Source organism: Mercenaria mercenaria, chromosome 6 (assembly GCF_021730395.1).
Source record: "Mercenaria mercenaria strain notata chromosome 6, MADL_Memer_1, whole genome shotgun sequence".
NCBI classification, from domain to species: Eukaryota; Metazoa; Mollusca; class Bivalvia; order Venerida; family Veneridae; genus Mercenaria; species Mercenaria mercenaria.
Genome location: NC_069366.1, coordinates 49,607,800 through 49,632,469, shown reverse-complemented (window position 1 = coordinate 49,632,469; position 24,670 = coordinate 49,607,800). Strand labels below are relative to the sequence as shown.

At 35.0% G+C, this 24,670-nt stretch overlaps 1 protein-coding gene across 1 annotated transcript; it reads right to left on the bottom strand.

The window, feature by feature from the left end:
• Window positions 1-104: 104 nt before the first annotated feature.
• Window positions 105-24,639, bottom strand: LOC123550505 (uncharacterized). The gene is made up of 23 exons (XM_053546798.1): window positions 24,634-24,639; window positions 22,795-22,867; window positions 22,359-22,496; window positions 19,010-19,174; window positions 18,289-18,402; window positions 16,440-16,465; window positions 15,731-15,803; window positions 14,932-15,066; window positions 14,578-14,736; window positions 12,609-12,773; window positions 11,823-11,848; window positions 11,245-11,317; window positions 9,368-9,502; window positions 8,015-8,170; window positions 7,477-7,650; window positions 6,914-6,939; window positions 6,094-6,166; window positions 4,425-4,559; window positions 3,745-3,903; window positions 2,659-2,928; window positions 1,796-2,302; window positions 1,517-1,636; window positions 105-392 (listed from the first exon to the last, which is right to left on the bottom strand). Exons 1-23 carry the CDS (start codon window positions 24,637-24,639, stop codon window positions 325-327), a joined length of 2,976 nt encoding a protein of 991 aa, XP_053402773.1. The 3' UTR covers window positions 105-324.
• Between the last annotated feature and the right edge of the window lie 31 nt (window positions 24,640-24,670).

The following is a 24,670-nucleotide window of genomic DNA, read 5'->3' as shown; positions in this document are numbered from 1 at the left end:
ACTACATGTGTGTCAAGTCTGCTTCAACATTATGTCATTTTTTAAGGCCATGAACTCTCTGAAATAAACTGTTCGTTAAAGGAAAAAAGTAAAAAGAAGTCATATAGCGGCACTGTGCAAATATGATATAAAATGATCAATGAGTCATAACAGTTAATTTCAATTCCATTGCAGTCTTGGATATCATTCCAAAGTTTAACTGCTACCACTGCATACATGTAGGAAAACCAGTATCACAAATGAATGATGTGTGCTGTGATGTAGTCCAAATAAGTGTTTAAAACATTTTTTGTTCTCATTTATGATCAAACAGTCGTCGAATGTCTAGAGAGCTCTGATTATCACTGCCATAAAGAACACAACAACGAACGGGCCACCCTGAATGGCTGCTCCTGAAAATATATAAATGTAATATTAAGATCACAATGGCCTATTTCATTTAAGGGATAAAATGCTATGAATTTTAAATCTGACTGTTTATAATATGAACGTTTATCAGTTATTTACTGCTAGTTTTAAAGCAAAAAATCGTGCACTATTACTGACATTGCTGATGCTTTTACAGGACAAAAGGAGAATATGGAAATTTAATAAAGAGTAATTGAAACCTGAGGTCAAAAATGGAGCTTGACCTTTTGACCATGACACTCTGTATAATCAAATATAAAAAAATAATGAGAAAAAACTCGTTTACAGCTAGCTCTGTCGGCCCCTTTAAAGGAAATCATTTGCAAACACTTGACATAGGTTCGCACAAATATGCCACAGATCAATCTTGGCGAATTTTTTGAAGGTGCTTTCATTTTTTCGCTCTGAAGACCCCTAACCGGGATCAAGTGGAATCATTTAAAAGGAATCAAGGGAAATCATTTGAACAAACGCTAGAGCAGTCCATGCAAAGATGCTACAGACAAGAGAATGTTTGATGTAATTCTGACCAGTGGCTTCAAAGTGGTGTTTAACCAAAAAATGCATGCTGCCGCTGGATGACAGACGCCGGACCATCCACTTGCCTTGTACAGCTCATCTTGAGCATAGCCGAGGTAAGCTAAAACATATAGACCTGGTCTATAAGGTCTATATGTTTTAGCTTACCTCAGCTATGTCACCTAGACGTTTCAACAATTTATACATTAGGAGGATTAGGACACATGGATGAACTTAAAGATGACAAACTGGGTACGTATGCAAGATTAGGGACTTTCAAGGCCGCTATCTTCACGTGGGTTGATATGGCAGGTATTATATTTTTATCTTTCAGAATTAAAGGATTACAAACAACTGTTCTAAATATTTTCTAGGACGTAATACAGATACTGTTACTATCACGAAACACTACAACTAGCACCCCGACTCAATTGCACTCTCTGTTAGTATTTGTTTTGTTGTTACTGTACAATACAGGAGATAGAATGCTACAAGATACAAAATAGGTCACCCTGTGGTAAATATACTCTTCTGAGTATCACCGAATAAAGAGAGAAAAATGAAGAAGGAGCATAATGTAATAAAGAACCTGAAATTGTTTCGTTGTATGTGGTTGATTCAATCCTGTATTTCTTAGTAGATACAGGAATCGAAGCTGGCAGGTCACTGGTATTTGATGCTACTGTGCCATTTTCCAGTAGTCCGGTACCTGAAATTTGATATTTAAAGATACGTTTAGCTAATATTTAATATCTATTCTGAAAGTTTTAGTAAATCAACGTTTGAATTAAATGTGGATATATCTATAATCGATTCAATATTTTACCATTTCGTGATAATGTTAATCATTTTTAGAAAATAAATTTACCTGAAGTAACTGCAAGTGAAACAGTAACTTTGTCTGTAGCAACAGTTTCTGTTTCTTCTATGTCCGAGGTTGATATATGTTGAGACAGGTAAGTCGTTACCGGTACAGTGACGGTTTCTTTATCTTCTATTCCTGAAGTTGTGATGTCTTCAGGCATACGTGTAGATACTGGTACAGTGACGGTTTCTTTATCTTCTATGTTTGAAGTTGTTATGTCTTCAGGCATACTTGAAGATACTGGTACGGTGACGGTTTCTTTATCTTCTATGTCTGAGGTTGTGAGCTCGTCAGCCGTACGTGTAGATACTGGTTTAGTAACAGTTTCTTTACTTTCTTTGTCTGAAGGTATGATCTTGTCAGACATAGTAGTCGGCTGTGAAATCGTTACTGTAGCGTTCGGTGTCACTCTAGCGGTTGCATTTATTGCTGTTACCGTCGTTATGGCTCGGTCGTTGAAATTTGTCACACTAGTATTGCTGTAATTCCGAGGAATAACTGGTACCACAGCTATATAAGGGAAATATATCAAAACAGTAAAGTAACGTAAAATATCTAACAATATACATATTCAAGAGTTAATCCAGCCTATGGCAATAGAAAAAGTTTACTGAAAGTTTGCAGGAATACTGTTAGTAGTTCTTAATTTCATTTACATATGAATAAACTATTGTTAAATTATTGTTTAAGTAATACTTTACTGGTATTCTGTTCTAAGAATTACAAGAGCTTTATAACCGAAATCTGTTGAACATGTTTGTAATATTTATCTGTAGAAATGGCTTCTGCAGTGACATTCTGCAAGGAAAGGTCACTAATGTTCACAACTACTGACGTCATCTCGGGATATAACGTTGAAATCTCACCAGCGGTGTCATTAGTAGATTGAGTAACGGCTTCTCTACCAGAACTAGATGTTTCTCCGAGAATAGGTTCAGTAATGTTGGAAAACTGATTTATTTCTGTAGAAGTTGCATTGTCAGTAGTCTCCATCATATTTGTAGACTCAGCTTTGGTACTAGCAGTATTAACGTCAAACTGTGTTGTGTTGACAGAAACTGGGACGTTGTATGAGGTTGGGTACACCATCGGGGTAGATGTCGGCTTGTCACTGTACATGCTCGTTGTTGTGTTACCTGTTGTATGTGGTATATGACTTATTGAACAAAACAAAGTGTGTATTGAAATACTGTTTGCATATATCATATAGTAGTTAGCATATGAATAGCTCTAGCAATGATAATTACAGCAATATTAGTGTGAGAAATTTCAACGACCGAGCCATAACGACGGTAACAGCAATAAATGCAACTGCTAGAGTGGTGGACGGATAGCTCAGTGGTTTGCGCACTGACCTTCCAATCCTGAGGTCGGGGGTTCGATCTTCGGCAGATACGCGGGAATTTTCAGAAACGCTTTTCAGTGTTTCCCACCCAACTAGAGGTGTACTGGTCACAGGAACCCAGGCAATCCTTGCGTGTATCAATGCTATACACTGGGCACGTTAAAGAACCAGGCTGCCTATTCGCAACGAGCTAGGCTAAGTTAGCCGGACAAGCCTGTATCTGATTTCTGATCTCCCTGTCGTGGGGGCTTTGTCTCACTCTGTCCCTCTGGTCAGATCGCTCTGTGTCTGTACTAGTAGAGGATGAATTATGCGCCCTGTGTGGCTGCATTTGAACTATGTAAAGCGCCTTTGAACGTAAAATTGATCATGAAAAGTGCGCTATATAAATCTGGTATAATAATATTAGTAATAATAATGTACATTTTCTTTTCTTTACGTAAAATTACCATATACTGAGCCATGTATATATATAGTTTAATTTCAGTAGTAACACTTTTATAGCTTTTATAACCCTAATTGTATTGTTGACAATCAATGGAACAATACATCAAACATTTATTTGTGTTAAAATATCTGCTAATAAACTACAACATAAATTGTTTACCTCTCTGTACGGTGACTTGGAAGGTGTTTGGCATAACCATGTAGTTCGTACCAAATAAATCAACATTTCTGGTACCATTGTCAACTGACTGTCGTATTTCATCAAGAGATGACATTACGTTGGATGTTGGTTCTATTTCTGCCTGCACTATCACAGATCCTAAAGGACAAAATATAAATTACAATCACAAAAGCACTTAAAGCTACTCACAGTTTGGGTGAAATTTTTCAACATGTTCATTTCCACAAAGTTTGGCATAGAATGTATATATGACACTGAAAAATGATGAAATGGATGAAAATAAAAGTTAGATACTGGTAAAAATGCAAGGAGAATGTAAATTTTCTGCATTATTTCAAAAGCGCTGCACCAGTTTACTACCTTCTGCACAATATTTTTGGTTATCTATAAGAATATCTTACAAAAATGTAATGACAATAACTTTGTACCACTATTCACTTTCAGAGTACACGTCTACTAACTTTTATGAAATTTCGGGAGAAATTATTTTTGGCCTAAAATGTGTGGGTAAGTCCAGCTTGAATTGCTAATAATTACGAAAGCCAGCAAGTATATGCATATTTCTGCGATTTTGATCAACAGCTAGTCTTTCAAAATAGTACCCCTAATTAAATTCAAGAAATTCCTGTCTGTTTTTTATGGTGAATTATCTCATTTACCTTCGAAGACATCAAGAGCCAGAATATCATTAAGGTTAATGCGGAAAATGTACGCCACGAACGCCTTGACAACTTCTTTAAGGAGATGAATCATAAACCGAAATAGTTGATAGTTCGCATCTATTTTGAAACTTACTGAAAAACAAATATTTTACAGTATTATGAACTTTTAAGAATTTGCCTTTACCTTGATTCATGATATAATTACTTATACAGACTTAATGACGTGTATATAAAACTGAAAATATTTAATTTTTTTTTCAAATGTTATAAATGACTCCAAACATTTCCTATTGTAATAGTACCGGTTATACGCCGTGGAGAATGTGTAATTCAACAGGCGTATAACCTCCTCATCGTGTTTAAATATATCAAAACATAGAAATTTGATTGAAAATAAGGAAAAAGAACGAAGTTTTCAAAAAACAGAAGATTTTTTTAACATGCTTTCTATGCAATAAGCAATAGACAAGCTGACAACCGGCTAAAATATCACAATTTGCACAAAAAGACTCTTTCTAAATGAAAGTTGTTTATTTTCTATGCCGTGGTATATGTGCTATACCTTGTGTGTTGACACGGATTACAGTCACAAGTGCCGGACCTGATTTCCCCTATATCATATAATAGTTACAAGTGCCGGACCTGATTTCCCCTATATCATACAATACTTACAATACAAGTGTCGGACCAAAATCTCCCCCCCCCCCACCCCATATCAAATGATATATATTTAATGATATAGCAGAAAAAAATGGTCCAAACCTGTGAGTACTTTTATAAATCAGGAATGAGCTATTGACAATTTATGAAAGACGGTTGAGGAAGAAAATTATCTAAATCAAAACCAAGATTCCAGTAACAATGGGTATAAACGTTGATTTTGTTAATTTTGGACCAGGTATTAATTCATTTAGGGTCTGGCTTCATCAACCAATTTCCTTGTATTTGAAATGATTGCGGATACTGTTCAAAATAAGGCTTTCAGGTATGTTAAACAGTAGCATAAAATACGGGCAGCTAACTTTTACAGAAACTTACTAACTAAGCTTCTAAGACCGGAAATAATCAATGCACTTTATCAGATATATTAATTAAACTGTGACAGTCATTAGTCAAGATACTCTACCAAATAAAGCAATTATATTAGACTGCGGATAGCTATGGTATTCTACCAAAAAATAGTAATCATATTAAGATCCTTATGTATTCTACCAAATATAATACATTAAGAATGTTAGGTATTCTTCCAAGATTGTTAGGTATTCTACCTAATATATATAGTAAAAACATTAAAACTGTAAGGTTTTCTACTAAACATAGAATTTACATAAAGATTGTTAGATATTCTACAAAAAATAATAATGATTATATAACGATTGTTAGGTATTCTACCAAATATAGTGAGTATGTTAAGATTATTAGGTATTCTACAAAATGTAGTAATTACATTAAGATTGAAAGGATTTCTTTCAAATACAATAATTACATTAAACTTGTAAGGTTTTCTACCAAATATAGTAATTATACTAAGAATGTCAATAGTTAAGGTATTCTACTAACGTTAATTATAGTTATTGTATTAAGACTGCTAGATATTCTACCAAATATAGAAATTATATTTAGACTGTGAAACTATCGTTTGTTATTCAACTGTTATGTAACTTACCTAACACCGAAAGAATATCACACATTTTTTGCGGAACACAAATTGAATTTCCGGAATCATTCAAGCAGTTTGTCTGGAATGTAGGACGTGGTAAAAAAATCGAAAAAATTAAATGAGCCATGTCTTAAAACTACATGCTACATACTATGAGGTAACATTTTTTAATATAATTTATCTCTCCATTAGTATTTGAAAAAAAGGGACATATATAGTTTCATATTATGTATGGCAGAAACGTTTTAATAAATCATGGTTGCTATATCAAATGCATAATTGAGCCGCGCCATGTGAAAACCAACATAGTGGCTTTGCGACCAGCATGGATCCAGACCAGCATGCGTATCCGCGCAGTCTGGTCAGGATCCATGCTGTTCGCTAACAGTTTCTCTAATTACAGTAGGCTTTGAAAGCGAACAGCATGGATCCTGACCAGACTGCGCGGATGCGCAGGCTGGTCTGGGTCCATGCTGGTCGCAAAGCCACTATGTTGGTTTTCTCATGGCGTGGCTCAATTTCTGAAACTTCGTCAAGTTGCCACGTACTAGGTCTCCGTGCTATTAATTTCTGGTCTTTTGGAATCCAATGTATCTGTTTGATAGAGTTCCGCTCAGGTAGCTCATACTAATTTATTTAAGGTCATTTGTGAAGCAAGTTCTACAACTTGTATTAATCACTCCCAACACCTCATTTCTGATGAAATCCATCACCACGATGGTATGAGAGCAGAGAAGCCATTACGGTCTGTAATTCCTATGTGTACATTTAAGTATACTTCGGAATACCGAATATTACAATCAATTATCCAGTTAGAAGTACCTACCTCATTTTCAGAACAACTTGAATTACCTGAAACGAAAGAAATACAAGAATATGATAGCAAACATCAATTATTCAGTAAATTGTTGATGACTATTAGCACACAGAATGGAAAGCCTTTCGAACGTATGATCAAACAAGACCAAATAAACAGAAGAATCCAAATTTCGCGGGAAAAAGTAAGGATGATCAAAAATCTAATTTTGAAGTTTGTTAATAAATACCTTCCGGAGTTTGAAAAACAGTCTGATCTCGGGAGACTAATAGTCTTAAGTTAAGGCTTTGTTTACACGAACGCACGCGCACGCACGTACATACGCACACAAGCACACACACTTGGTTAGTAAATATGTAAGACTTTGATATTGCAAATATCTGAGCTAACAGTTAATGTTTTGACCAAGGAATATCACACCTGGTGAACAAAAGTTAAGCGGTTTGATTTAAGACATGTCACCTTTAATTTGTAAAAAGGAAGTAATCAAGATTATAATACCAAATTCAGTGATGCAGAATTCATAGACAAAGTCTTACTTACAGTATATGTACATCCAGAGACAGTCTTACCTAAAGTATCAGTAGATTCAGTGACATTTATCACTGGATCAACATTTGGAACAGTGGTAACAACTTGTGAGCTTCCGTTGCCTTCGCGTGTAGATGCAGTTGTGTTACTTGACTGTGACGAAATAAGTGTTGAGGTCGGGGTCCAAAGATTGCCGCTTGTTGTCAACTTCTCTTCTGTAGAAACAAAATGTATCATATATATATATTTTTAAGTTAAAAAGCTTAGCAACAGGGCTTCCCAAATCCTTCAAATTACCCAAAATTATCTAATCAACGCATATATCTATGAAAGTAAATTTTATATTTTGTTCACAAATGCCGACATATTTTTTCAAGAAATAATGTTTCCATATTTGATCTACTATTGTACATGTAATACGCCGAAGAATCGAAATATATAGCTGAGAAGTATATGTATATCAATTTAAAGATACGAAGTTTTAGCCTTACACCGCCAGGAATATTTCACTCGTTAATTTAATCCTTTGGACGTACACAAACTCGCTTCTTCAATATTGCTCAAATTATTAGAACTTACCTCTAATGACTGTGACTACGAAGGAGTCACTAACAGTACCGTATGTCACGCCTTGTAAATCAATTTGCGTACCAGTTTCTACCTTACGTCGTGCTTTATCAAGTGCAAGTGGTAAGTTTGGGCTATTGTCTACAAACAATTTTATTCCCACAGAACCTTAAACGAGTTAAGAAATGACAAAATTTGTCTAATGCATTTATACATCAAGTATCTATAAGTATATCAATAAAACGAAGGATTCATGTAATGTATACCAATAATCTACATTAAAACTTCTTTTTGGTTACTTCACGGGACCGTTTAACACAAGACTCGTGTACAGAAACAAGCTCGCCTTCGGTTGCTTGTTTAATTGGTCCATTGTGTTTAGAGCGTTTTTTATCAACAGTATTTCAGTTATGCATCGCGGATAGATAAGTATTCCAGTCCCTTTTATTCGCAAATGTCTGTCAACTTCTCTCCATGAGTCAGAGAGGGAAAACGGGAAATACTTCCAGACTCAATTACTTTTTTATTACCTGGTCAAGAAGAACATACGAGGGGTTTTCCAAAAGTAATGTCACTTGCATTGGTTCTCCTATACTGCAAATGTTCCGATCATTTTAACTAGCTCTGCCCTGCAAAATACTCTCCATCAGCCTGAATACACCTTTTGAGCCGGTCAATCCACTTTGGGAAGCATTGTTCTTACTCTTCTATGGGAACACCTATCGGATACTGATAAACAGCAGATCCAAGGGCATTTCTCGATTTGTATCTCTTTCCGGAGAGATGAGGGCATTGGTTCATTTATTTACAGTAATCATATTTACCTTTAAAAAGTGGAATAATTTTATGAGCAGACTTACTACTTATTTGAGCAAACGTATCGTGATATTTTTGGTTCATTTATTTACAGTAATCATATCTACCTTTTAAAAGTGGAATAATATTGTTTTAAAAGTATCGGAGATAAAAAGACAAATTACCTGTCAGCAGCATTCCAGAAAATAAATACTACCAGAGAAAACAATTAAACTAATGATTCATGAAATATGATACATAAAATAATGTAAAAATAAAACAGGTACCTAAAACATTACAATACATTAAATTAAACAAAAGTGATATAAGTGATTTCGAACCCCTGGTAACGTGCGTGGAAGTCAGATTTACAGACCCGTTCGAAAAGTTATATACCCATGTAATATTGCGAAATAAAGTTCAGTTAAATATACACTTTGTACTAAGTTGTTGATGTGTAATAATCTGAAATTGACCACTTATACAACTTATTTCACAAAACAATGAGGGTATACTATTTTTCGGAACTGATGTGCAATTAACTTGGAGCGCTACACTGTACCAATTTACCTCTGAAAATGCCAATATCCCAAACGGAATCAGTGTCAAACTCGAGAAACTTTGCACAAGCCGTCTTGAAAACATCTTTGAAAAGGCTAAAGGTAAAGCTGAAGATATCGTAGTTCGCATTTATTTTAAACGTTACTGAAAATATAAAGAAAAATATCTGGCAACTTTTCTTCGTATCATCATGTTTGAAGCAGATACATAAGGTATTGTTAAGTGACACTAATCTACAATCAGTTTTAATTAACTTTAACTTCAAGTACGCATATACATTTGAGAAAGGACATTAAACCACTATACTTAAAAAAAATATTCTTTTACGATCAAAAGATATCAAATACAGAGACTATGAAATGAGTAGAATTTTCTCAAAACATGAAATAAAATTAAAATTAGTTTGATTTGATATCTATCACCCGCAAACACCATAATTTATTATACATTTTCACTCTTGGCTGCGCCACTTATAAATGTCTAAGACATTTAGTTTTGCATGTATATTTTGAAACTTTGTGCTAGATTTTATTTTTTCTGAATTTGGGCACCTCACTAATGATGAATCATACACCTACGAGTATCTGTACAAGAACAGAACTGCCGCCTTTGTTTCGATATAGTCAAAAGAATTTCATTGAAGAAAGGCACAAGAATGAAAGTATCCACGAAAGAGGCAAGCGCTGAGGTTTTGAATTACTTGTGTATATAGAAATATAGAAACTTCCGTACCAAGTAATAAAAACTGTAATAAGCTAAAAGAAAACTGGTCAAAAGTTATTGTATGGGTTATTGTCTTCGTAATCCCTGTAATTATATGTTGATGTAGATATGTGCTATATGTGTATATGTATTAATGTAAAACTTGATGTAATATGGGTAAGTGTTATTGTCTTCGTGTTTGTAAATATGTTATGTTATTGTATACCAATAACCGGTTCTACATGTTATGCACGTTACAATGTCAATCAGAGTAGCTGCGTTTTGATAATGTCAGAATTATATGTGTTTTTTTCCAATAGAAAATGATATTGAAATTGAGGTAAAACAAACACTTTAAAAGTCTTTACTGTGCACAATGAATGTCATTTTAAAATTTACAGCAAATGCTATTTCTTTTGCTATTAATTTTGAGCACACTTTACAAGTATTTAGTGAGAGCATGGCTTTTTGATTCCGAACAGTGTCATGCGTATTTTCAGTTACAGTAGCTAAAAGATTAGAAGTCTCACGTTTATTTATGATCTCCGAAATAGAATCTAACTTCTCATCTTAAATTGTTTACATAGTGTGATTTCTACCACTATCTTGCTGCATATCTTGTAGTATAGTGGACGCAACTTGACCCCGACGGTTGACCTTTGTATTATAATACATAAAGAGGTACAACCTATTAGTAAAAAAGGAGTGTACGTAAAACACTTAATCTCTTTGCATTTAAAACGCGAGCTGCACGAGAAAATGGAAATATAAATTTGTGTAAATATGAATTAGTGTATTGGAAAGTTTAAAAAAAAAACTATACTGTATACAAACTAATTCCATATAATATATACGGCTACCCTAAGCACCCCTTATTTCTACAATGAAATAATCGATATGAATAATCAGCCTAAGGTCAACCATCGCGGTCAAGTTGCGACTACTATATATAAATTGTATGTAATCACTGTAGCCTATCTAAACATAATAAAACTATCTATGTCCCAAACTTCTCTTTTGCTTGTTATCTGTCCAGTTTAAATTCCTAAATATACACGTTTTGCTGAACAAATATGTAGTCTTACTAAACATACGATTTCATTTCTTAATGTTATAAATTCATGAAAACTACTGGTTCATTTTAAAACCTTGCAGCTAAAAAACCTTCAACAACGACAACTTACCTATCACATGAGCGATATCACAAAATGTTTGCGGGACACAGCTCTGATATCCAAAGTCATCCAAACAACTTTCCTGAAATCAAGCATTTTAAGGATTATATTCTGAAGTAAATTAACCATATTTTAAACATCTCTGCAATTGTACATTGTACCATTTTATCTTCGTTTCTGATGCCGCGCCATGTTGAGTTGACACTTTTAATTTTTAAAATCTTTAATCAAAGAAAATACAGTCTTGTTATTCATTAGAATTAACCTATCAACGATCTACTTCTAAGCTATGTTCTCACCTCTGACGCTCATGTGTGCAGTTTTAACGAAAGCTGGATGCTCTATAATATCATGTTTATTATCCAACAACAACACTTCGGACATTCATACTCGAGTGTAATTCTAAATGAGACATCTGCTGATAAATTGTTCTGACGGGTTACATTACATTGTCTATAAAATCAGTTATTGTTAATTCTCACTTTTGTACTTCAATCAAAAAGTGTTTTATAAAAGTAAGGGTATTATCAAATGAAAACTAAATTCAAAGATACTGTGCCCTTAACATCTAAAGGTAAAGTACGCACCTCATTATCTGAACAATCCGAGTTCCCTGAAATGAATGAAATACAATGCATTATATTCTTTTTATTTGTGTCTACCGTTTTGGAATATCAAAACACACACACTGAAGTACTAACAAAACGTTTACCAGTACCATTTTTTCCACAGTAAAGAGGTTGATAAAGACTAGAAATTTACACTGAGAACATTATTTTTAAGTTATCACCCTGGAGACATATATGGTATATGTTTGGTATATGTTTGGTATATTAAGCAGTATGAGCCTAATGATGCAAAATTATGAGCAAACAGTTAGTGTTTTCACCAATGAATACCACAATTTGCGGACTGTCACCGAGGAGTTTGATCAATGGAACTGCCGACTAGTTAAATAGGTAGAAATCAAGTTAGGCCTAAAAAAAATTCTTTGTTTCCGGTAACATGCTCAACAAAATTAGGGTAGGTAGGTCGGAAAATATTCTTTTTTTAATTATTTTTTTTATTAAGGGAAACTTTTCGGAAATTATTTTTGTTTCAAAAAATGAATACAGATAAGGAGGTTATGCCTTTAGCGCATCAGTAAGTTGATTTCTAACATCACTGGCCATGTTTAAAGCATAAAATGTTAAAAAGTTGAGAAAAAAATTCTCCAAGGCCATAAAAACATTTAAGGTCGGGCCAAAAATTTAGGCTAGGTCGGGGTACCGGAAACAAACAATTTTTTTACGCCTTATTATTCTTTCCCCTGAAATTGTAATAACAATTAAATTGATTAAGAATTCATAAGCAAGACTAATTTACTATCTGACCTGAAGCGGCAGTAGATTCAGAGACATAGAGTACTGAAGTGGTAGCCACTTCAGAGCTTCTGTTTCCTAAACTTGTAGATAAAGTTGTGACATTGATAACGGACTGTGGCGGCGTTAAGGTTGAGTTCAGAGTCCAAAGATTTCCACTTGTTGTCATATTACTTCCTGAAAAACATATGGGACGATTTCCATATGACACTACCTGTCTGTATATAAATTTTCAATCCAGATCATTTTCTATAAATCATCAATACACGGAAAAATCTATGCATAGTGGTATCGGTAGTAAGGATTGGAAATCCCAACATAAAAGTATTAGCGGCATTTTTTGAGTATAAATGACAGTGTAAGAGAAGTTATACAAGTCGCAAATTCAGGAATGTTTGGTGATACTGTAACTGTAGTGAGTGCGCTAAATAGTTTTGAAAACGGCAATCAGAGTGTATTAAAATGAAGTAGCACAATGAATGCCTTTCGTTACAGTAAAGTGGGTGAACCCCATCTCCGGTTGGTGTACGTTGGCGTAACGAGTAATAATACGGGTTCCTCCGCTCATTCCAGTGCCATTACCGTAAACGCGACAAAATTACGCAAATGAACTATAGGTTTACTTCATCTGACATATATTGAAAATGGGAGCGAGTTAAGCAATGGTCACATTTACGTTCACGCACGTAGTTGGTCGTAGTTCATTTTAAACGTAGTTTGTCGTAGTAATACTACGGTCAACTAGGTTGAAGTACGCTCGAACTAGGTTTAAAAGATGAAATATGGAAAGTCTAAGTACGTCGAAGTACGTGTAAGTACGAACAACTACGTTCAACTACGAGTAAATCGGGTAGGGTTAACTAGGGTATCACTACGTCTTACCACGAGTTACTTCGTATATACTACGATCGAAGTACGAACAACTACGACAAATTACGATCAACTACGTTGAGCTACGGAAAGCGTTGTGGTTGCGCCTGCGCAGGACGGAAAAAAACGATGTTATAAAACAGAATGGTCGAAAAACTGAATTTAAAAGTAAAATGCATAAAAATGCGCAATTTATACCTAAGATTTGCTAACTTATGCAAAGAAAATATAATTTAAATGCAATATATAAAATGGATTTTTCCCGGTCTTCATGGTAAATGAACAGTTGATTGCTAGCGCGATTCATGTACATGTATTTGCCGATCAAAATCTGTTGTTCATTTCGCATAAATACCGAAAAAATTCTATTTAATTTTTTAAGTATTATAATTAGCGATATTATCATACTAGAATTGAAATTGATTTATATAATAGTAAAGTTTTTGTGTAATCAGCTCTCGTTTCATATCATGTTTGTACTTGTACTACGATCAAAAACGATACACACTACTGTTAAGTACGAACAAGTACGTTTAACTACGTTCAAACTACGGTCACAGTAGGGTCAAAACATCGTAGTTAATCGTAGTCAGATTTTGAACATGTCGAAAAATTATTTGCTTACTACGGACAAATCATAAGTTCGAACTACGATCATTACTACGTTTGGCTACGATTATCTACGTGTAACTACGCTTAGTACGATCAACTACGATCAACTACGATCATTCCTTACTACGATTAACTACGTGTAGTGTGACCATGCTATAATGTTGAGTATAAATTGGTAAAGTTGTGTATTTTTGTACAAGAAACACTGTAAGTAATGTAGCGACTCTGTGTGGATAAGACCGATAATTCAGAAATTGTTCTTGCCCAAGCCGCCCAGTCATATCTCACCGTTACAAAAATAATAAAATCTGAAATACAATTTACTAGTGTAATATTAATATATCACATGGCGTTTTTTCACTCCTCTAACATCAATCATGTGATAAATGCACTATGATATTGCTAGACCGAATTTACACTGGAAAAAATCATTTGAACAGAAGACTAAAACAACTTATTCATGAAGAAGTTTTAATAAAATGAAAAATAAATTACTTACCTCTGTTTACTTTGACTTGGAAGGAGTCTGACTTGACCGTGTAATTCTTACCAGCCAATTCTATTTTTGATCCGCCAGATCCGAATGATTCGCGCATTCCTTCAACAAAACGTAGTGCCTGTTCGGTTGATAACACTTCCACATTTACGCCTAAGGAACCTTAAGACAATAATATTAAATACAACAGAACATGAACGTTGTTTATGATTTCAAATATCATCTAAGAAACGCATATCATATAAAACCGAGTCGACACAACTATTTTAAATAAACATAGTAACACACCATTTAATAAAAGAAATTTAAGAAATGCCGAACACGTTTGTTTCCGTGCCGTTTTACTTTCGCTTTTACCTTGAAAGAACTCCAGGTTCAGGATATCGCTCAGATCAATATGGAGAAATCTTGCCACCAACTTCTCAAAAACTATTTTAAGAATACCAAACAAAGGGCGAAATATTTTGTAGTCCACATCTATTTTGAAACTGACTGAAAAATAAGGTTTTTTACAGAAATATAAACGTTTTGGTCACGAATTACGTTCGATCATCGGAACATAACATGTTCATTTAACTACCCTGAAAAAAATAACATTCCTCTCTTTAAACTATCTTATTCTTCTTCAACGTTTTAATTTAGTATAAGCCAAAACATCATTACTAAGTTTCTCAAATGGTGATATTAGAAATAAAATACCTTTTTCCGAATATATCTTGACGACTGAAGATGTAATTAACATTTATTTTATTATTATCATATTTTTTTTTAATACAGATTTTTTTTCGACCAAGATGATTTTTCAATTTCATGTTGAATTACGTTCGAAATCTATGTAAGAGAAAAAGTTATGAAATACCAAGATATTAAAATGATTTTTAGACAAGTAACCCAAGAAAAAAGGGCCAACAAACCCCAAATACTTTGAAAGGAGTAAAACATCAGCTTCCCTTTTTAAACGCCACACAACATCGGCATCACACACAGTATTCTTTTTCTCGAAATATTCACTTAATATCGAAGTCAAACAGTACGTTAAACTAAACAACAAACTATTCTTAAATAAACAATGACAAGATAAATTTCAACATCCATCAAGAAAGGAAAAAGGAGTGTTGAGCTAAATGTTTATATAACCTTTGTACTTTGAACTTACCTATAAAGGAAATAATATCACACAACCTCTGAGGAACACAAATCGCATATCCATAATCATCCAAGCAGCTTGTCTGTAATTCAGACGGTAAAGGTTGAAAGCAGCAATACCTTTTAACCTTTAGCTTGTTGAAGGCAAGTGATTCTGCCTTTGCAACCAGTGCAGACCATGATCAGACTGCACGGACGCTGGTCATGGTTTGCACTGTTCGCTACTAAATCAGTAAATTTTCAGTGGACCCCCTTCGAATAATAAATGGTACGCCCAAATTGAATGATGGACCAGTCCATTTTAGAAATTCAGTAGGGTAAAGGTTAATGCACATGTAACATCTTAAAATACAACTTGCCCTTTTTCCAGTCTCATCATCTCCCTTATATTTCTCAATATTAGTTACTTTTAAAAAGTGACTAAATAGAAAATAAATGATGCTATTGAAATGAATTACATAAATTCTTAAAGGAGTTTATCACTTAATAATTAGGAAAACAACACATTTTTTCTTTTATGTGTGAAAGGCTGGAAAAATGATAATAACATATTCAAACGATCAACTATGCACTCATCTTATGCTTTTTGTAAATTAAGTTAATAAAATAAATACGATCATATTTAAATACAATAATTGTAAAGACTATTTGGATAATACACTTATAATCAAATTAATGTAACTATTATATTTCTTTTAAGTGCTTATTGACCTACTTACCTGGTTTTCAAAACAACTTGAGTTACCTAAAATGATGAAACAAAATGAATCAAGCTTAGAAGTAGCATACTCGTATTATCTGATAGCATTTTTCTGCAGATACTATTAAAACACTAACTTTATTGCTTCTCTCGACATCTGCCTAACAGGACAGTGTGAGCAAAATTCAAGCAAGGACTTTACAGAGAGTAAAATTTCATAAGTGAATACGACAATAGACGAGAGTTAGGTACATTACATACAAATTAGCCGTGCCATGAGAAAACCAACATAGTGCGTTTGCAACCAGCATATGGATCCAGACCAGACTGCGCAGTCTGCGCATCTGCGCAGTCTGGTCAGGATCCATGCTGTTCGCTTTCAAAACCTATTGGCATTAGAGAAACTGTTAGCGAACAGCATGGATCCTGACCAGACTGCGCGGATGCGCAGGCTGGTCTGGATCCATGCTGGTCGCAAAGCCACTATGTTGGTTTTCCCATGGCGCGGCTCAAATAGTTTTTCGGTGAAAATAATAAGACTCCATACAGTTTTTGCCCCCGACTGATTGGTTATTTATGATAAATACTGCAAACATTATAAATAAGGTTTAAGCCTTTAGATGGCTGAACTCGTGTTCTGAACAAAGTGTCATTTAAACATCTCCTTACATAACAACCTGCTGGAGTTTCTTCGTTTGTTAATGAAGAAACCTTATATTTGAGGAATATGACAAAACAAGCATCGTGACAACAGCCAGTCTGAAGACCATCCGATTGATAAAGCTTAAAGAGTACGATCACTTGAGACCAAACAATGTAAAGAGTACGCTCACTCGAGACCAAAAAATGCAATGCGTACGATCACATGAGACCATACATTGCGAAAAGTACGATCACATGAGATATAACAAAGTAAAGCGTACGACCACTTGAGACAATACAATGTATAAAAAGTACGCTCACATTAGACTACACAATGTAAAGAGTACGAACACTTGAGACAATACAATGTAAAAATTACGATCACATGAGACTTTACAATGTAAAGAGTACGATCACAGGATACCACATAATGTTAAGAGTAAGATCACTGGAGGCTGTCAAGAGTACGATCAATGGAGGTCATACAATGTTAAGAGTAAAATCACTGGAGGTCACTCAGTGTTAAGAGTAAGATCACTAGAGGCCATATAATGTAAAGTGTACGATCACTTGAGACCACCCAATGTAAAGAGTACGATTGCATGATATCTCATAATGAAGGGTTAGATCACATGAGGTCACACAATGGAATGAGTACGGTCACTTGAGACTACACAATGTAAACAAACAATAAGGAACCTCCGGGTCAGGCAAGGACAAATTGTCGTAGCATTCAAGAGGCCAAAGTTTCGACCATCTTTGATCTCACGATTGGGGCAAACATTTTTGGAGGGAAGAAGGGATGTGTTAAAGCATACCATAACACAAAAACCTAACAGGAGACAGTTATGGCAGCCTAGTAGTAGAGCGCTTGCTATATGTGCCTCGGGGTCATCGGCTTCAAGATCAAGGTCACAGCTGACTGACTTAATTTCTGGAATCATTTGCGATTTCATATATGCAGCAAACTTTTTTGGAGGGGTTTCAAGGTATTTTAAAAACAAGTTTAATACAACTTGCATTACTGGCTTTTAATATCATCAGGAACGAGGTTTCGGGAGTGGTCATTTAGTAATTTGACCAATGAATATCACACATAATAAACAGAAATAAAGAGGTTGGATCAAAAGAAGTGTCAAGTTCGTGTTACAGAACAGAATGAATCCAAACTCTAGTACCAATTAAAATGATAAGAATTCGTATGCAATGCTAATTTGTTATCTGACCTAAAGTATCAGTAGATTCGGTGACATTTATCTCTGAATCGACATTTGAAACAGTGGTAACAACTTGCGAACTTCCGTTGCCTTCTTTTGTAGATGCAGTTGTGGCAGTAAGCTCTGTAAAACAAAATCATATAAATCTTTAGATAAACTGTTGCAAAAAAAAGCTTAGTATGAACCTTCCTAATAATCTAAAATAACTTTTATGTAGATTTGGTAAGTTTTGCGTAGACCATTTTTAGACCATTTATGGTTAGCAGTATCATTTGCGGTGTTAAGAATGTAAGCGTTTTAGGATAAGACGTAAATCAATTTCACGAATATTTCAAATTCTCAAGTGGCATCATTCGCGAATACTAACGAAAATAAGGTCACCGTGAATATTACTTTATCTACAGTATTTGCGAAAGTTGTGTTCTTGTAAATTATATCTTATTTAAGATAATGAAAACAGAACACTTAAGCCTAACTTAAAATTATTATCATTTACTTATAAGCCATTGATAATAATAATACAATGAGAGATTGCATTCACATAAAAGGGAATTAAAAATATATTCTGAACTTTGTTTCTAACAAGAAAGTTTATATTAAATTCACAGGACTATGATAACCTGTAACTGTGGCCTTTTTCCGGAGAAGTTATTCCATGTGATATGTAAACTCTTCTTCGTGTTTAAACTTATCAAAACACGCTTCAACAATATTTCTTGTTTCTACTTACTTCTATATACTTTGATACGGAAAGAGTCAGCCAAGACGCTGTAAGGTATTTGTTGTAGATAAATCTTTGTGTTGCCAGTCATTATTCCCTGTCGCCTTCTATCCAGTATATACGGCAAGTCTGGGCTATGTTCTACTTGAATTTGTACCTCTACTCCAAAAGAATCTGAAGATAATGAAGTACGAGGGAATTCAGTGAGACAGACGCTTTATTTAATGAATCAAAACATACTTTTGACTTCAATAATCTGTACGAATGGTCTTAATGAAAACAAATTTTCTTTGGGCTTGTAAAAGCGCTAAACACTACAAAATTATACAAAGCGGTACAATACTATAAATGTGAACTTGCCTTTAATTGTTCACATTATTTCTTTAAGATATGTTTTTGCTAACAAACGATCGAATGTTAAACAATACATTATGTCTACTAGTCTACCTTTTAATATGCCTAAAACAATCAGGGTACAAAAAGAAACCTACCAAAAGACATGACAAATGCATAGCAATGTGGCGATCAGATAAAAGCTCTATAACAAATAGTAAACAGAATGTGCGTTGTACAGCTTTGTTTCAAAAAATAATATACTAGGACATCCGTAATATTGCAAAATAGATTTGCAGAGTATGGCAGATATCAGTTTAATGTAGAAGTGGTAATTAGTTGACATTTATTTTCTAAACTGAAATTGGTGACGGTGTGAAATCTATTTCGCTAAGGTATTTTAAGCGACTTTGTATATGTACTGCGTAGCCGAAGAAAACATGTGTGCGACTGCAATCGCTACGTAAACTAGTTTCCTCGAAGACAGCTTTGTTGAACCGTAATGTTCACTCAAACGAATTCGTCACACGTGTGAATATTTCGTACAAATTCCTCACACACTCTTAGTACCAACGAAATTTTCACAAATATATCATACATGTGTGAGGAATTCGTACGAATTTTTCATACATGTGACGAATTCGTGTGTGAAAATTACGGTTCAACAGAGGGTCCGTGTGAAGTTAGCAGAATAGCAGAACAAATCCAGCAGAATAGCAATATACCAGAATAACTCCAGCAGAATAACAGAACGACAATTTTCAAGGGCATATCAATGGGGGGGGCGGGGGGGGGGGGGGGGGGAGAGAGCAAATTAATTTTTTTTTTCAGTGCGTATGTAATTATTTGTAGCAGTTAGTTAGTGATTTGACCTTTGAATAGATAAACCACTAAAATCGTACCGTAAAAGATACTCATCCACGAATCTTAGCTGAACTTTGACCTATAATCAAATAGAAGGATTTGACCGTCATTACCTTGTGCCCTTGACCTTAGATCTAGTATACTTTAAAACAACGAATGTACTTCACTTGTAAACCTATCCATTCGGCGAAGTATGAAAACTCTTTACGTATTGAGTGATTCCTTGACAGTGACCTTTGACATAGTCATAAACAAGTGAATGGAGTATTGCCATGCAATACAATGTCCCTCACCGGCTAATATTATCATCCGAAATTTTACTGTTGTTAATACCAGGTTCTATGGTCAGATTTTACCTAAGGGTTCTGCATGTTGTCACAATGAGGTGATGATTTGAGCCAAGTTTCATGAAAAATCTTCAGTAGGCTAGGACATATTGAACGGAAACGAAATTCAAATGCTTCCTTCATTGGTGACCTTGACCTTGTATCAGCGTGCCTAGAACACGGAGCACGTCGTCTTGACGATTTGAGCATTTAACGAAATCCTATGACCTTGAACTGTGACCTTGACCTTGAGTCGGCGTCCCTGGAACTGACCTGAGTTCTGCGTGTTGTTCTGATAAGGTGAACATAAAACTAATAGGGGACTAAAAGCCTGTTATTTCCCCAGAAGGTATGAGTCAACACAAACGGTACCATCAATACACTTTACACTTCAGAAAATGTCCAAAAGTGCACTGTGACCTTTACCTTCAAGGTATATGTACAGTTTTTGAATACGACACATCGTGATGTTATGGTGAATAGTTATGCTTAAGTCATTTTAAAATCAAATCATGAATGACAAAGTCACAGGCCGATCACCATACTTATACAGTGAAAATCAACAAAGTTCTAAAGTGCACTCTGACCTTCTCCATTGACTACGGATCTGGATCTTACACGCGACATGTTTTCCTGTTAGACCTGCCGTCCACTAGGCTCCCGAAGGCGGAATTGGCAAAATCGGGATGTTTCGGCATGTATTCGCGATGTTCTGGAACCCTTCCGTGTCCTTCTGGAAACCCTTCTGGCACTTCGGGGTCAAGTCAGTATTGAAAAACTTCGGCATCCAAAATTTAAAAGTTTTAAAACTTGGAAGCCGAATGTTTTATTCGGGACGGCTTCGGGATCTCCGGTAAACCATCGGCAGCCATTCGGGATGTTCGGGAACCCGTCGACATTCACCTGGCATCTTTGGAAAGCCTTCTGCAAGGCTTCGTAATCTTTTTAGCCATCCTGAGTGGTCTTTTCGAGGTATGGGTAGGTGACTTACCTCACAGGTTTTGCTCAAGGGAGAGCAGTTTAAGACAGAGTGAAGATACAAGGGAATCCGGGAACCAGGCCCTAGCTCTTCTTCGAATAGACATTCTTGGTTCATTAACGTGCCGGATCATAAATCACTGATACACAGGGGCTTTCTTTCCTTAGCCCCACTGTGTGAAGTAGCCAGCCCCTGGCGAGGCTTAAACCTGAGACGCTAAGATCCCAAATCGTGCGCTCTACCACTGAGCATTCATAACAAGGTCATAAAGTAATTGACCGGACACGAAATGTGACGGACAGAAATATCAGTGTCAAAGGATTATCAAGATACTGAGTACTGAAGAATATGACATTTTACCTCCTATGACCTTGACATTTGATCCAATGACCCAAAATTCTGCATGGGTCATCTACTAAATATGTTGTCATCCTCATTCTGTGAAAAATGAGGCTCTATCAAGCATAGCAAAAACAATATGCCCCCCCCCCCTCCCCCCACCCTTCCCCCGTGATCTGTCTAAGTGGCATAAACTGTTGTTTGGAATGTGTGAAATTTTCGTATGAACAATATTTTTACATATGTTTTTCTACTTTTTTTGACTTGTGAAGTATACGTTTCTGCTATGAGGGGGGGGGGGGGGGGGGGGGTATAGGTACAGAACTTAAACTAATTTTTCACAAAATTGTGACATATTCGTACGTATTTTTCACACAGTGTGCGAGTAATTCGAACGAATTTTTCACACATGTGACGTATTTGTATGTGTGGAAATTACGGTTCAAACACAGCTTTGAAGAGCTGTCTTGCTAAACAAGTAAAATAATACTTTGTGCGCGATACTTTTTCAATTTACCTCTGACAATGTCGAAATCATCCGGAATAGACTCCTTGTCAACATTAAGAAAGTTTGCAAAGTCCGTCTTGAAACTGCTTTTGAAAAATCTAAATGCAATGCTAAGTAAGTCGTAGTTCGCGTCTATTTTAAAAGCTACTGAAAAATAAAGCAAAATATCAATAAAAATTTACAATGTCTTCTTACATCGTCACGTTTGAAGCATACACAGAAAATACCATTAATGAGCACATATATTAACAGATTTAACTAAAACAAGACTTATGCATCATGCTCATTTGACTGGTAAAGATTTCCTGACTTTAAAACCTGCCGAACATTTTGAGAAAATCAATAACTTGTGAGAAGACCTCCCAGGCCAATTACAAAAGTACTTAAAATGTATTTGCAAGACATCATAAAAGGTAGAGTGTAAATATTTTACATTTCAACTTACCTATCACATATTCAACATCACAAATGTTCTTCGGAACACAAATCACATGTTCCAACTCACCCCAACAGCTTTCCTAAAATTAAGCATCGAAAAGGTTCAAGATTAATAATCTTAACCTAACCTCACTATCTCTGTCTGGCTTGGCTTATAATCTAACCTCACTATCTCTGTCTGGCTTGGCTTATAATTTTAACCTAACCTCACTATCTCTGTTTGGCTTGGCTTATAATCTTAACCTATCCTCACTATCTCTGTCTGGCTTGGCCTTCCCTTGTTAGGAACAGGTTTTGTTAGTTTCACTGTTTTTTTAATCGAAGAAAGAAAGAACAGCTAGTTAACAGTGTGGTCAATGGTGTATCAAGTCTATTTTCTTCTTTCTGTGTTACAATCTCTAAAGGCTGTATTCTTTATCATTCATCATGTTTGGAAGTGAAATAAACAAGTGGCACAGTATTGCAGTGGCAGTATACAGAAGTATCCCATCGATGGAAAACTTCATCAGTGTTCATTCCTAGTGCTGTAAGTCATGCATAGAAATGCACTGTTTATGCTGACAGTTTAAATATCATAGTGAACATTTCTGTGTAGAAATAAAAATCTTTCAATGCAATTAAAAGTTACTGAGAAGAAAGCTTTACACTTGACCTTTGATGGTAACCTTGACCTCTGATTGATAGGCATGGGTCATGCAAGCAACACAAGCAACACACCATCTGGTTATGGGGAGAATGTGTTTAAGTGTATATATAATAGTGATTAAAGGTATTCAGCAGCTAAAGACAAAAACACAAAAACGTTTTTTTACTTTAATTTCAATTGTGACCTTGACCTTTGACAACCATGCATGGTTCATGTATGCCACATATTTTCTGGTCACGAGGAACATTTGCTTGTTCTGGTAAGAAATTACTTCAATGCTTAAAAGTGTTCTGGTAAGAAAATACTTCAATGCTTAAAAGATATGGAGTGGAAACAAATTTTACTTGACTTTAAATAGTGACCATTCCCATTAACCAACAAGCATAGATCATGAACTGACACATTGTCTTATCATGGGAAACGTTTTTTGTGTTGCACTAAGATACATTTAGTAATCTATTCATGCATATAAAATTTACGATGGGAAACAATAGAGACCTTGACATATGATCTACAGGCATAAGTCATGTACGTGCATAATCTACATATTGCTCTTTATTCACAGGAACCTAACTTGAATACTTTTTGTGTAATTACTGGATCAAGATTTGCGGACAACGGACGGATGAACGGACGGACAAAGGGCATCCCTATAGACCCCTTCTGTGTTCAATCGGTATTGGACTAATAAAATTGGTATAACACTAATCTATAAATAATGAGGTTGATGTTTTGAGGTCAAATTTTGGTCTATGATAGGGAAAGGAAGAAGAAATGTCGATGTTTTTCTAGAAAAAGTTCACATTTGATAAAAATAATACTACAGATGGATCATTTCAAATTGAATTTATCAAATTCATACGTAAAGCCTTGATGCTTTATAACATTAATACTTAGCATCTTTGCGTACTAGTATTTAGATTCTAAACTATAACCGATACTGTTTAGACGATTAAAATTATTTCATTCATCTTTAAAATTATTTTTCGTTTACTTTTAAAACGAATTTAAGTGTACATCTCATTTTTTTCTACAATACAGTCAGATATCCGGGTATATGAAATGATACCTGCATTCAACGACTTTAACGTGATATAGTTTTATCCTTAAAGTCGAAATACATAATTGTATACACACCTGACCATCGGAGCAACTCTGAGTCTCTGAAACATATGAAATCAATATACATTATATTCATACAGTCATTTCGATTCAATTTTGATCTTTACCATCAGAA

Coding starts and splice junctions, on each gene's coding strand:
- LOC123550505 (XM_053546798.1), bottom strand. Junction 19,175..22,358: donor TGATTTCGACATTGTCAGAG/GTAAATTGAAAA, acceptor CATTATCTTCAG/ATTCTTTTGGAGTAGAGGTA. Junction 3,904..4,424: donor GGCTCTTGATGTCTTCGAAG/GTAAATGAGATA, acceptor TTTGTCCTTTAG/GATCTGTGATAGTGCAGGCA.